Below are 13,684 nucleotides of genomic sequence, written 5' to 3'. Positions count from 1 at the left end.
CTATGGAATATCATCAAGTGTCTCGAAAATCTTAACCAGTATAGCCATAATGAACTAGTATTTGCAGGCTCCTCCTGCTTAACTCTATCAAATGAATTTGTTTGTTTGTTCTTCTATACATAGATAAATCATAATTATAACCTAGTAGCCCCTCTTTGATATTAAGCAGTGATTAACACTCAAAAAGTGCCTTAAGTAGTGGGTTTTACTCCTCTGGTTATATGGTCAGACAATTAGATCCTTTCCCCTTGTCTTTATAGTAATATTTCTTCAGGCAGCATTTAAAAGCAAATAAACTAAACAAAGGAAAAAGCATAAATAGTAAGTGAAAGAATTTAGGCAGTATGCTGACATGATAAACAGGAGCACTAAACACTTCACTAGCTGTTCACCAAACTATCAAGAAAAAACAGCAACCATATAAGAAACAAAATCGGAGGACAGTATGGCATCACAGTTTCCCATCTCTTTGACTGCGTTCAGAAATAAAAGACATTACTAGCCCAGGACTCAGAAGAGCAGTTTAAGGCAGCTTTCTGTAGCAAAATAACCATGTTGCAATCTACTTCTTTCATGTGGTTTGCTGAAGTAGAAGAGAGAAACTTTCTAGACCACTTATTTCAGGTATTAGCTCTCACAGAAGCCCCTTTGTTGTGTCAAGCTTCAAGTGGGATCCCTTGCCAGGCCTCCACCTGTGTCAACCCCCCAGCTGCTAGGCTCAGTCCTAAGCCCACGCACATCGTCACCTCCCAAGAAGCCTAACCTGTGTCTGATCCTTAGAAACAGAAGAGGAAACTGAGCACAGAAGCCACCTTTTCTTAGTCTTCTCTGTCTGGACTTCCCATGAAAAGTCTGAGAAAATTCATGGAGCGATTTTGGTTGTAAGGATGGCGTTATGCTAAACTCTTCCACCCTGAGTAACTGAAAGGGGCTAAGGAAGTGTTTTCAGAATTTTAATAGAAATAAATATTTATTCTGTAAAGCAGTACTGTTACCTTTTACTTAATCTTGTTTAGATTATTGCAAGTCCACTGTATTACAACTGTAAATAGCATATATGCTACCAATAAGTAATTGGTAACCTGTGACTCAACACACTGTATATTTGGGGGTAAAAAAAATTGTGAAGGAGGTAAAATAACTTCGCATTTGTACATTAACTTGTATTTCCAGGTTTTGATACCAAATAATTTCATCATTATGTTTGAATAATTTGGGTTTGTTTTGTTTTGGCTTTTGTTTGTTTTTTTTTGTTGTTTTTTTTTTTTTTTAATACACTGTTTTTGATTAGGTTTATGCAGTGTTTAACAAAGCATTATATTCATCTCTTTTGTCTTCTGTATGTCGACCCTTTTATTGCAGTATAGTATCTTTTTGTTTTAATGCCGCTCTGCTGCTGATTGCCAGCTCATTAATTTTTCTGCTATAACACCCAAATCCCTTTCCTGATCAGCGTGCTGGATGATTGATTCCTTGCTCCCAGACTAATTTTTTACATTGGACTGCATTTACCATCTGTTAGATAAATCACCCAAAACGCTCAAATTCTGAGCCTGGTTCCACAGTTCCTCTTTGTTTGCTCAGTCAGCAGTGTGAATATCACTTGCAAATGTGGAGGTTGTGTTCTCTCACCTGGGTAACTCTTCTACATTACAGACAGGGGTTTAACAAAGAGCACTGAGATAATGATATACCTCTTCTCGCTTAACAAAAACAAACAAAAATAAGGCAGCTGTTCTCCATGTTTTCTAACCAACATTTCTGCTTCATACCTATGACAACTGCAAGATTCCGATGTGAGAAAGACTATCTGTTACAGCTCAGAACTGACTTTGCACATTTCAATCATATATACATATTTCCACAAAAGCATTCCATGTAGACGTACAAACAAAGGGACATCCTTTGCAGATAGCTATGGGAGAAATGCAATTAAACAAATTGCCTTCTCAATCCACCTTTTGTACAAGAAAAAAAAAATCTATAATCTTAACTTTATAATCTATAAATCTTAAATAAATCTATAAACTTAACTTAGCCTGTCTATTTTACTTTCACTTTTATAACCCTGAAATTCCAGTCAAGACAGGAAAAAGGGACTCTGCCTTACGGAATTATCTAGGTAAAGCTATGTGAGAAATGGAGGATGAAGGAAAATCTATCCTAAAACACCATGTTTTAGGAAGGTGACAGCTCATCTGCCCACCACTGCACCTGGTATTATTGCTCAGGGGGACCCTGTTGGCTTTTCTAAGGATGTTTTGCTGCTCCCCTCTGCCCCGGAGAACCCTCCTGGCACAATGAACTGACCTCTGCCTCTCCCAGAGGGATGAGAAAGAGGCAGCGCACAACCAGAGTCAATGCTAATTAGCAAATTGTAAAGATTTATTTAGATCAGCTCTTCCCTGAGTTTTAAAGCAACAAACTGGTAACTACATACCAATTTTTATCAATCAATCTATAGAAATGCCTGTTGAAAATGCTGTTTGAGATGTCTTCATCAACCAACTACTGACTTTACACCTTGGCTGTGAAGCTTATGTACACTTTAATGATTAAAACTTTTATTTCCAAAAACTTTCCCACATTTTGTATGGCTAATCTATTTTATTTTTTTTTTGTGTGCATATGCACTGACACATTTGGCTAGCCCAGACCTCAAGCTTTTATGTTGCAATTGGGAAGGTACTTGTTTGTACTAACATTTTAGAGGAAATTCAGCAACTACTGCAAATGATGCTTATCTAATCACTCATTCTTGGTAGTTATGTGTGAAACTGTACGTGCAACCACGGAGAGCAAGTACACCAAACACCTCCCTGTGCTTCAAATTTTAGCAGTGGGGCACTTTCTCACCTGCTGCTGAAAGGGGTTTTTGGGTTTTCTACAGTCATATGTGAGTAGATGTGACAGCAAAACCTCGCTGTGGTCCAGGTGCTCCTTCTCACATCATTAGATGCCATGTCATAGGAATTCAAGCAGTCTGAGGCAGGTTTTTTCATCTGCAATAGGCTGCTGAAACAGCGCTGAAACGTGCCAGTCTGGGAAATAAGCAGGGCTGGACCAGGGGTGAGGCAGTCAGAGTTCTGAAGGTTAAGCGCTTCATCCCAAACACACCACAGCACTCAAGGGCAGATTAACCGGAGCCAGCCGCCTCCATCTGCTCTGACACCGTTCCCATGTGGCTGGGTGAGGCGTAAGAGGCCCCGAGGCCTTGCCTGGAGGAGCTCAGCTGCCACCCGCCAGCAGGTCGAGCGCTGAGAAGGGGCAGCCCGCAGCCTCACGCTGTGCCTCCGGAGCAGACTGCAGAAGCCATCTCACAGCCCCAATGTCCTTGCGCTGTCTTGCCAAGCACTCCTTTTTAAGATGTTGATGCACGCAGCAAGGTCCCAGCCTGGCAGAAGTTGGCTGTTGTAGCTACGGAAAGGATAATTTCCCTTCAGAAAACTTACTGACAGTTTTGCCTTGTTCTTGATTTTCTCCTCTTTCATTTCACATGTTTTCCTGCTGGTCTTAATTAACGCTATTTCTGAGGCGTGGATGAGGATCCTGCCAGCTTGAACACTGTTATATAAAGTGACTGTTTCAAGACTGTAATTGCAACTAAATTTATTTTTATAATACTAAGTCGAAAGAGAGGCATTACGGGGATTTAATTTTATTTTGAACCTGATCCTTTAAACACTGTTGCTGTAACACATAATCTATTACCAGAAAAGACTCGTCTTTTCAGTCCTTAGAAATTGTTGCCTATAATTAGAATTGAAATTATCCTAAAATAAATCCTGATTTGCTAGTTAAACACCACCTCCTCATAAAACCACACTGTGACTAGTAAGGCAGTTGCAGAGCAACTTAAAGAAAAAAATGAAGCCTTGAAATTAGTTTAATAATAACTTTGTGTCTGGAACAGAGGCATGCACCTCTGCAAAACCCTTGCAAACCCCTGCTCAGCGTCCCAGCCCTACCCAGTTGGGCCTGGGGACATAACGGGCTCAGAAAGAATTCCTCTGGTCACCTTGCTAGGTACTCAAAGAGCTTGGCTGGCATCATGCCCCCAACTTCACATAAGACAAATGTTCCGTGGTAAGAATCTTAGTGGAGACACAGATCTGACTCTTTTTTCTTTTTTTATAAATAAATACATGCATTGAAGAACATATGACCTGTGATTCCCAAACACTTAAATAACTAATGGTGCCACTGTTTATCTACCTAATAATGAAAGATGAAAGAATCCTGCCCTCAGAACCTCTTGAAGCCAACTGTGAAGTAAATTGGAACTAAAGGTATGTTGTAGTTGTTCATCAAGACAAGGAAGCAGATAATGAGGTTCTTCAGGTAATTTTAATTTCATCAGATCACATTTTGATTGCTGAACTTACCCCTAAACAATTTTTTCTGTATCTTTTTATCCTTTCTGGAGGAAAAATATTACAAAAAGAAGAACCATTTTGTCAAGAAATGACTTCAAATAATAAAATTTACTGTGGTTTTCTTTTGTACAGTATGCTTTTCTCTACACACTCAGGATCTACAGAACACAACTCCACACTCATGCTTTTCCTTTTTTTCTTCCCATGTTTTTCAGTATTTCCAAATTGTTAAAAATTCAAGATGATCTAAGAATAAATAACAGCCATTAGAAGAGGATTATTTGGTCTATAACAGATTATTTATATTTAATTGTTTTTATCTAAAGCTATTCTTGTGATAGAATGATTTTTATTTTTATTTTTATTTTTTTTAAAAAATAACAAACATAGAATTTCCTTGGTCTTTAGCTCTATTAGATATTGCAGATAGCTTACAAAGAGACATGCTTATTCCTCAAAAACACAACATGTCCTCTATCACCACATTTATTCCACAGCATCTGCAGGGACTTACCAGAAAGGTAAGTCTACAGTCTGAAAAATAGATCCTTTTTCAACAGCCTGGTGCTCATTATCTTTTCTTCCCCAAAAGTTACATCTATAGTTAATTTGGAAGGTTGTTCTCCTATCTCCTATATGGACACATGCAAAAATCTGGCTATGGGATGGAAAAGTCACAAGCACTTTCAGCTTGCTGATCAGTGATGGAATACGATCATTTCTTTACAGGAAAAAGGAAAATCCAGCCTCCTGTCAATATCTGTGCTATTCTCTGCCTTCCTCCTTCTTCAGTCAAAGACCCTGAGTGCAGATTTTCCTTTTTCCAAATCCAAGTAAATATTAACTTTTCCCTTTGTCCAGTGCACTGTCAATTCTAGAAGAAAAACATCAGACTCTAAGTACAAGTGCTTATCCTTGCATCAACAGCAATAAAAGTGCCTGACAGCTCTTAATAAAGATGGTTCTTGTTTTCCCTGTAACAGGAGTTATCAGGAAGGTCTCGGTACAGAAGGAAGGTTCTCTTGGCAACATTTTTCATGACAAACATTGCTGCTCTTTTCTCCATTTCAAGAAACAGTAAAGAAATTGGATCCCATCCAGTCTCTTCAGTCAAGCTTCAATTACTCCATAGCAGCATCAGTTCCCACTAGTGACAATGATGGAGTGACACCTGTTATGAGACGATTTTCTGTTATTCTGACACTTTCAATTCCACTTTAATTACCTTTTCACTCTTAATTCAGCTTTAGAATCTGCATCGCAAGGACATTCCATGGCTAAATAATTACACTATAGGGAAAGAAATACGTGCATGGTGTTCTCTGAGTATTAATTTCTCTTTTTAATCGTTCTCACTTTCTCCTTATAGCTGCTTTGTATTCATGCCTTATGATAGTTTCTCAAAGTGATATGTAACCTGACTGAGTCTGGATCATTTACTTCAGAAGTTCAATTGGCACAAACACATATCACAGTTTGCTTGGCTTGACTGTTGTAATTCATCTGCAGGAGCATAAGTCATAGTCTGAGATAAAATAACCAATTATTTAAGTCCATATACCATTTCAGATCAGGTTTGTCTATGCAAACAAACAAATAAACAAGACATATATTTCTTAGAACAGCTAGGCTAATTTACCTGAACCCGTATCCCCAAACCATCCCCTGCTTTTCCATTCTTGCCAATCTGGCTTCACACTATTAACACAAATTGATTTGGTCTTGTATAACTTAGGATGACACGCTAGAACCAAAAACCCCACTTAGTTCATCTTTACAACAACAATCGGAAAAAAAAAAGAAAAAGGCATAAAGAGTATGCCTGCTGCAGCAGTTAAGCACAGATAAAAGCCAGGCTTGAGGCTACATCAGATTCTGGCTGACAGAGTCACGCAGAGCTCAGGCACAAACAAGGGCGAGCTCTGGCAACAGCGAGTGTCTGAGGTTTATGTCATCCCACATTGTTTTCTGGTGGACCAGGTGGACTGGGCACAGCTTTATGTTCTTCCCTTGCACAGACAGGGAAGGGACGGAATGGATCCAAGCTTCGGATAGTGCAGAAGCCTAGACCGATAAAGATGTACACACAACTCGCTTTGGCCAACCCACTCTTCAGCTCAGCTTTTCACTTCACAGAGTAGATGTTATCAATGTGAGTAGCTTTAGACTCCTGCTTATCCTAAGGAAAAAGATGAAGTACTCAACTGCAACAGCTCATATATAATAGATAACACATCAGAAAATAGTGATATTTTATCCTGGTTTGAACTCTAAAACTGCAATTAGCCAATAAATGTAGACAGTATTTTTGAAAGAGAGCCTATCCTGGACATATCCTAGATGCTACTGAGATTGAAAACCTTGCAAAGGCAACTGAGAAGTCACAAGCACCGAGTTTGTGCCTCAAACATTTTGCTCCTAACTCTAACAGATTCTTGTTTACTAAGTTTTTGGCACTTACTTTTTAAGCTTCTCAGTGTCTCATCCTGCTAACTATCAAACAGTTTTGGAAGGAAGGAGACATAGCAAAGGCAAGGGCCACACTCAAGGAGAGAGAAAAGCAACATATTTCAAGCATCGCTACTTTGGTTCGGCTTCAGTGACCTTTGTTTTCACCACTTCCTACAATCTCCACAAGCTATTAAGCACTGAACAAGTCAGCAGCACTAGCAGTCCACACACAAACTACAGATGATGTGTTATTTTTCACTGCTGGTCCTTGATTACTGAAGGTAATTTAAAAAATATGTTGTTAATATTATCATGTAACATATTTTAAAAATACATTACATGCACCACATCAAAGTAGTAAAGAGATGACTTGTGCAGATAATTTTTTTCTTAATATGTTTATGCTGTGGCACTTCTGCTGACACAGCAATGATAATCTTGGGGATCCTTGCTATTGTGCCTGGAGAACAGACTTGATATCATCTAACAAAATAATGGAAATAAAGAGTGGCTAATTGAACAACCTCTGCTGCATGACAAGGATATGGGGAAACAACAATAACAGCAGGAGAGAACAAGGACAAAGACTTTCAAATTCTGAATGATGGCAGATTCATCAGTGCTAGAAAGCAAACAAGAAGAGAGGACCAAACAAAAAGAGATCTTTTTTATCTATGTTACTACATGCATCTCTAGCAACAGTGACAGAAGACATATTTTAAATGCACTGCTCCCTCCTTGAGTGTGCGCAAAAATGAACAATTAGTGTAATTTCTCTCCTTTGCTGTTACACTACTTGGAGTTATTATCATGTTCTGGGGATGTTCCTGCCTTATCTGCATGAGACTGCCATCTCCCTTTGCTCTTCCTGCTCACCTTCTGTGCCCTTCCCAAATCTTCTATCTCTAAAGCTCTGCTCACACAAGGAGCAAGCACACAAGCACAAACATGCTTTGAAAATGTACATACAATGTGGCTAATTCTTGTTATCCTTTGTGAGTTGTTCCCATTCTCAGCTTTCTATCTTTTCTCATGCAGCTTCCTTACTCCCTTCTTCTCATGTACTGGTCAACCAATACTTTCCGCTCCCATCCCTTCTCAGGACCCTCTTGTTGCCCAGCATCACGATGCTTTCAATCCACCTCTGATGTCTACTCTTCTCATCCTACCATATCATAATGCATGAATTTTGCTTCTGCTTGCTGTACTCCTGATGGTTCACCACTTGATGTTCCCTGCTTCACCGCTCTCTTTTGTCCATTTTCACATTCTCTGTCTAATTTACTCTGTGAATTATTTCAGGGTAGAAACCATTTTTCTAAAGCATACTGAAACTTAAGGTAATGTGTATGTGATGAAGGATTGCTCCCCTATAGCTTTCTCTGCTGTTCTGTCTAAAAATTTATAAGCTTTTTGACAGCTTATAGTTCCATGCTCAATAAACAGCACATCATACTCTCCACTATCACCCTACACACAGGATGGATACTTTCCTTTGTCCAGCTCTCCCCTTTCCTCTCTCTAATCAACATTTTCCATCTACTTCCATCTTCAAGCTATTTCAGAGACCTTACGATTGTTGCAAAGAAAGACTTTAATGCTCCTCAGAAGGGTAATCCTGTGGAAGACCACGTGTCCCTTACTTTTCCTTGGCCTCATCCAGTCCTCAATAAGCTATTTTGAAACAATTTTATCTTTACAGACATTGCTCAAAGAGACTTTAAGAAACCAAGGGCAGCATATGGCCTATAAGACTCATAGGAAGTGTGTGAAATCATCCCAACAAGCATATATGATCACATAAAGGAAGGAGCAGCTGAAATGCATACCAACAGAGATATATTGCTGCTAACTGGAATCCCAAGTGCTCAAATTTAAAGCAAATCTTACTGCAATGCACTGAATTTGGGCAGTTGCAATAAAATGAACCCCCACGGCTGCAACACACCTCACACAGGGGATCCATCCAGATTGAAACTGAAGAGTGCAGCGTGGAGATTCCCAAATCCAACTCATAAACTAAATCTATTTTATACTTCCTTTCCCAATTCTTATTGAGGACAAGACTACCAGAGCAGATAAGCAGCTATCACATCATCCTGCTTACAGCCATTGGGTACCAGAAGCACTGCACAAGATGACTACAAGTAAATCTGGCAATAAGATAACACCTCTAAAACATCAACCCTAACATTTGGTGCCTGTTCTCTTTCACAGAAACAAAACAAAACCTACATCCCACCAACTGTTTTATCCAGCATTCTAACTAAAATCAAGTTATTTCAGTTTTCTCACTTAGCGAAGCAGGACTGACAGATAAACAAATGCACAGAAGTCCACATCACATCACCAATTAATGGCAGCTATGTCCAAATTCTCTGTTTCTTGCTCTAATTGCTTGATTATATGATCCTCCCTTGGCCATTGGCAAGGCATGATGCCATTATATCAGAATTTAACAAAAGATGGTACTGCAATGCCTGGGCAGAAGGGAGAGAATCAAGGCTAGAAAAGCCATCTGAATTTTTATGTTATCTGCCCATGTTGTCCACCTTGCAGTGCTCTTTTGCTACAGCAAACTCTTTCTTTAGCAGCATGCTCCAGAGGAACTAAGGAGAGGACTTCAGCATTTCCTAACAATTTAACAGAAAATAAAGGTAGCTACAAAACCGAGTGGTGAGGAAATGCTACAGCCTCAGGGACCAACACAAAAAGTTTAAGAAACTGCTCCAGGGCATTCGGTCAACCTGATACAAACATCAAAATGACAAAGTAATAGTCAAGGTCTGGATTCCGCTTCTCTGAGCACAGAAAGTAATTATGTGAGTCCCAACTTTTGAAGAAAAAGCTGTCACAGAATTCTAAGTTTGTTGCTCTGTGCAAACAGTGAGGAGAGCAAGGCAGTCCACAGAGAACTGCTGATGCTCCACGTGTACAGGGAAGTCATCTCTGGCAGGGAAGGACCTACCTGGTAAAACTTAATGAAGCCGTATTGGGATGAGCAAAGGGAAAACCTGTCCCAGACACCACGTATCGATATCAGGCTCTTTAAAATCAACGAGGAAAACGGAAACATGGCAATCATGTGTGAAGCGATTACCACACAACAGAACCTGACTACTACTGCCTTTTTAAGCATAACTTTTCTTCCACATTTTTACAGTGACACCACAACCAGTGCCTGCCATATGTGTTGTAGATGGCATGTATATCTGCTTCTGTCTTTTTGTACTTGATGGTGTCAGCCTGGATGCCCTCTTCCAGCAGTGTCCACACATCTCACATTGTCTTAGAAACTTCCTCCGATATTTCTGATATTTCACACTCCTCCTCGCTAATTTATGCCCCTGCTCTCCTCCAACGACCCACAAGTCTCTGACCGCTGAGCCGCTAATGCCGGCGACACATTGACCTATTAACCCCTCCTAAAGAACGACCACAGTATTCCTGCAAACACAATACAGAAGTCAGGCAGCCGCACCGCAACGGCGTTGCGGTACAACGCGCGGACCACCAAACCGGATGAATTCAGACCAAATAAGCACACCGAGTGCGGGCGGCGGTGAGGTTTGTTCCTCACTTTGTCACGGCTGCGGTCCGGAGCCTCGAGGACGGAGCTCCCCGTGCCTGGGCTCAGTTCCGCGTCCGCTGCACACAATGGGGCGGGAGGCACGGAGCCGTTCATCGCCTCGAGAAGGCACGGAGCGTCGGTCCTTTGTGGGGAGCGGCGCTTCGGAGTGGGGGAAAGAGGACGACCTGCCCTCACCAGGAGGGGCTGGAGGGGAGAAACGTGCCCTGCTAGCGAAACGGAAACTTCATACGGTATTTACTTTGCCCCGCTTTACAAACGGCCATATCCCTCACGATGCACGATGATGCGCTGCTGTCACGCCGAACCAACGCGCTGAAATCGCACCGCGCCAGCATCTCTCCATCTGTCTATCTGTCTGTCTATCTATCTAACCATGCACGGAGCCAGCCCCATCCCAGCGGCTCTCGGCCGCCCGTCCCTCGCCCCGCGCAGCGCCCAGCGGAGCCCCCGGGGCAGCGTCTCCCCTTTGTTTTCCTCCGCGCCGCTCCGCTCCCCCACGTGCACGCGTGGGCAGGGCGGCGCGGGGCTTTACCTGAGCAGTTGCCGCCTTTCCCTTTGCCGCCGCCCTGGCACTCGCCGGCGGCCAGCGGGTGAGAGGCGCGGGCGGCGGGCAGCGCCGAGAGGGCGAGCAGCAGCAGGGCCGAGGCGCAGCACAGCCCCCGCGGGGGTCCCGCTCGCGGCGGCGGCCGGGCGGCGGCCGGGCTCTCCGCCACCATGGCGAGGGGCGGCGGGGGAGCGGCGGGATGGCGGCGGCAGGGCCCGCAGCCTCAAGCGGAGCCCGCGGCGCCGCCCGGGCGGGACCGTCCTTTCTCCGCCGCGCCGGAGCGCACCTTCAGCATCCCCGCGGGGAGCTGCCGCCGCCGGGCAGGGCCGGGCAGGGCCGAGCAGGGCGTTGCGGGACTCGGGAGCGGTACCCCGGCCGCGCTCCTTTGTGCGCGGCGCCCGCCGCTCCGCCTGCAACAAAGGGAGCGGAGCCCGGCGGTGCGCTGCCGCCGCCGCGCAGGGGGAGGAGGAGGAGGAGGAGGAGGAGGAGGGAAAGAAGAAGGGGGGGAGGGGGAGGAAGGAGCGAGCGGCACACGTGACGGCAGCCCCCTCCCCCGGCCGAGGGGAGCTAGGGGCTACGCGGGAGGCGGGGGGAGGACGGCTGCGGTCCCACCGCGGGGAGCGGCCGGAGCGCTTCGCTGCGAGCCGTGGGGCAACGGCGGAGTGCGGAGCCCCGTTCGCTTGGCGGGGACGTTCCAAGCCAATGGGTTGGGGTCGGGTCAGGGACTCGTAACCCAGAGCTTTTAACCGCCTGTGTTGGTTTTTTTTCCCCGGTCACCTGCGAGGGGATGCTCGGCGGCCGGCAGCGCAGGACGGGTATCCCAAGAGCCGGCTCAGTGCCTTGCTGAAAGTTGGGGGTGAACTGACAGCGAACTGACAGCACCGTCACCATTTTTACATAGGGAAAGCGCAGACAGTATCTGTGCCTTCAACATGGTGTGTTTTTTTTCCGCTGTCACTTATACTGTATGCAAGTTTTTTATCCTTCTGTGCAAAGCATCCCTCTGTGGGAGCAGAGCTGACCATTTCTCTCTGTTGCTGCTACTGCTGCACGCCGCCTTCTTGCCCCAAGACCTGTGTGGTGGGACCTGAGCGTAGCCTGCCATCAGAGCAGCCCCAAGTAAGATCACAAACATAGCCGTGGGTGCAAGGAAGTCAGGCTGTTGTCTTCTTAAATGTGATGACGAGCTGCGTCCTGGACCATTAAAACTGAAAGAGCTGTTTCCTTCCAGCATACACGGAGCTCAGTGCCGACTGCCCCTGCCATGTAAACGTTTTTCTGTAATTATTCGCTCCCTTTGTTCGCTGTGATGCCAGATGTCAGCAGACCCCCGCTCCTCAGTGAGGTGCAACACGTTAACCTGCTCTGCTGGCACCAGGCGCCGAGCGAGGTTAGTTAAAGCTTGCTCAGATGTCTGTGTGCTGCAATCTGCTCTGCTAAGTGGATAAACCCCTTGGATCATTAGGCTGTGGGGCTGGCACAGAACTCGTGTTTTAAGGCTAGCACTTTTTTTTTTTTTTTTTTTACTGCTATCATAGAATCATAGAATGGCCTGTGTTGAAAAGGACCACAATGATCATCGAGTTTCAACCCCCCTGCTATGTGCAGGGTTGCCAACCACCAGACCAGGCTGCCCAGAGCCACATCCAGCCTGGCCTTGAATGCCTCCAGGGATGGGGCATCCACAATCTTCTTGGGCAACCTGCTCCAGTGTGTCACCACCCTCTGTATGAAAAACTTCCTCCTAATATCCAACCTTAACCTCCTCTGTCTCAGTTTAAAACCACTCCTTTGTCCTACCACTATTCTTGGTCTCCTATAATTCTGGGACCAAGAGTCCCAGACACAGTTTCAATTCAGCTTTCTTCCACACACAGCTGACATGAAATACAACATTTTTTTTCACAGATTATTGCAATGGATGAAGTTTCTCCAGTGTCTCCCAAGACAACTTTTTCTTCATACAGGTAGTATGCTTTGCATATGCCCAAATCACAGCGATGTTCTGGGATCATGCTGTGAGCAACTAATACAGGCGACTACTTCTCCTTGTCTGTCATTCACAGTCTGTAATAAAAATGCTTTTTATAAATGTCTAAGTGCATGACCTTATTTTTTCTGTTATTGAATTTCATCTCATTTTTTGTCCTTCCAGTTCCCAACAGGATGTAGTTACTGGAAGGCCAAGCCCAGAGAGTGGTGATGAATGGAGTTTGTTAGATCCAGCTGGTGACCAATCACAAGTAGTGTTCCCCAGGGATTGGGAACACAATATTAAATGGAACATATTAAATGGAACACAAGTAGTGTTCCATTTAATATCTTTATTAATAACCAGGGACAAAGGGATTGGGTGCACCCTCAGTAAGTTCGGAGATGACACCAAACTGGGAAAAAGTGTTGACCTGCCTGAGGGTAGGAAGGCTCTACAGAGGGATGTGGATAGGCTGGATTGCTGCGCCAATGGCATCCTGGCTTGTGTCAGAAACAGTGCAGCCAGCAGGAGCAGGAAGATGATATCCCTCTGTACTCACCTCTAGTGAGCCCACACCTCAATACTGTGCTCAGTTTTGGGCCTCTCAATACAAGAAAGACATGGAGGCCATGGGAATGTGTTCTGAGATGGGCAATGAAGCTGTGAGAAGTCTGGAGCAAAATCTTATGGGGAGCTGGAAGAACTGGTATTGATCAGTCTGGAGAAGAGGAGGCTCAGGGGAGACC

General features: G+C 44.2%; 1 protein-coding gene across 2 annotated transcripts in view; it reads right to left on the bottom strand.

The window, feature by feature from the left end:
• The window catches only part of TMEFF1 (transmembrane protein with EGF like and two follistatin like domains 1), a 157,795-nt gene that overhangs the window by 104,243 nt on the left and 39,868 nt on the right, over positions 1 to 13,684 (bottom strand). The window contains exon 1 of one of the 2 annotated variants that reach the window (XM_052704325.1): positions 10,952 to 11,382. The exons of the other annotated variant lie outside the window; for it this stretch is intronic. Within the exon in view, the coding sequence (XP_052560285.1) occupies positions 10,952 to 11,135 (184 nt within the window). The 5' untranslated portion in view covers positions 11,136 to 11,382. Of the gene's footprint in view, positions 1 to 10,951; positions 11,383 to 13,684 lie in introns of those variants that run through there. 2 annotated transcript variants of the gene reach the window in all.

Source organism: Tympanuchus pallidicinctus, unplaced genomic scaffold (genome assembly GCF_026119805.1).
Source record: "Tympanuchus pallidicinctus isolate F22 unplaced genomic scaffold, pur_lepc_1.0 scaffold5, whole genome shotgun sequence".
Taxonomy (NCBI): domain Eukaryota; kingdom Metazoa; phylum Chordata; class Aves; order Galliformes; family Phasianidae; genus Tympanuchus; species Tympanuchus pallidicinctus.
This window is presented reverse-complemented; position numbering and strand designations above follow the sequence as displayed.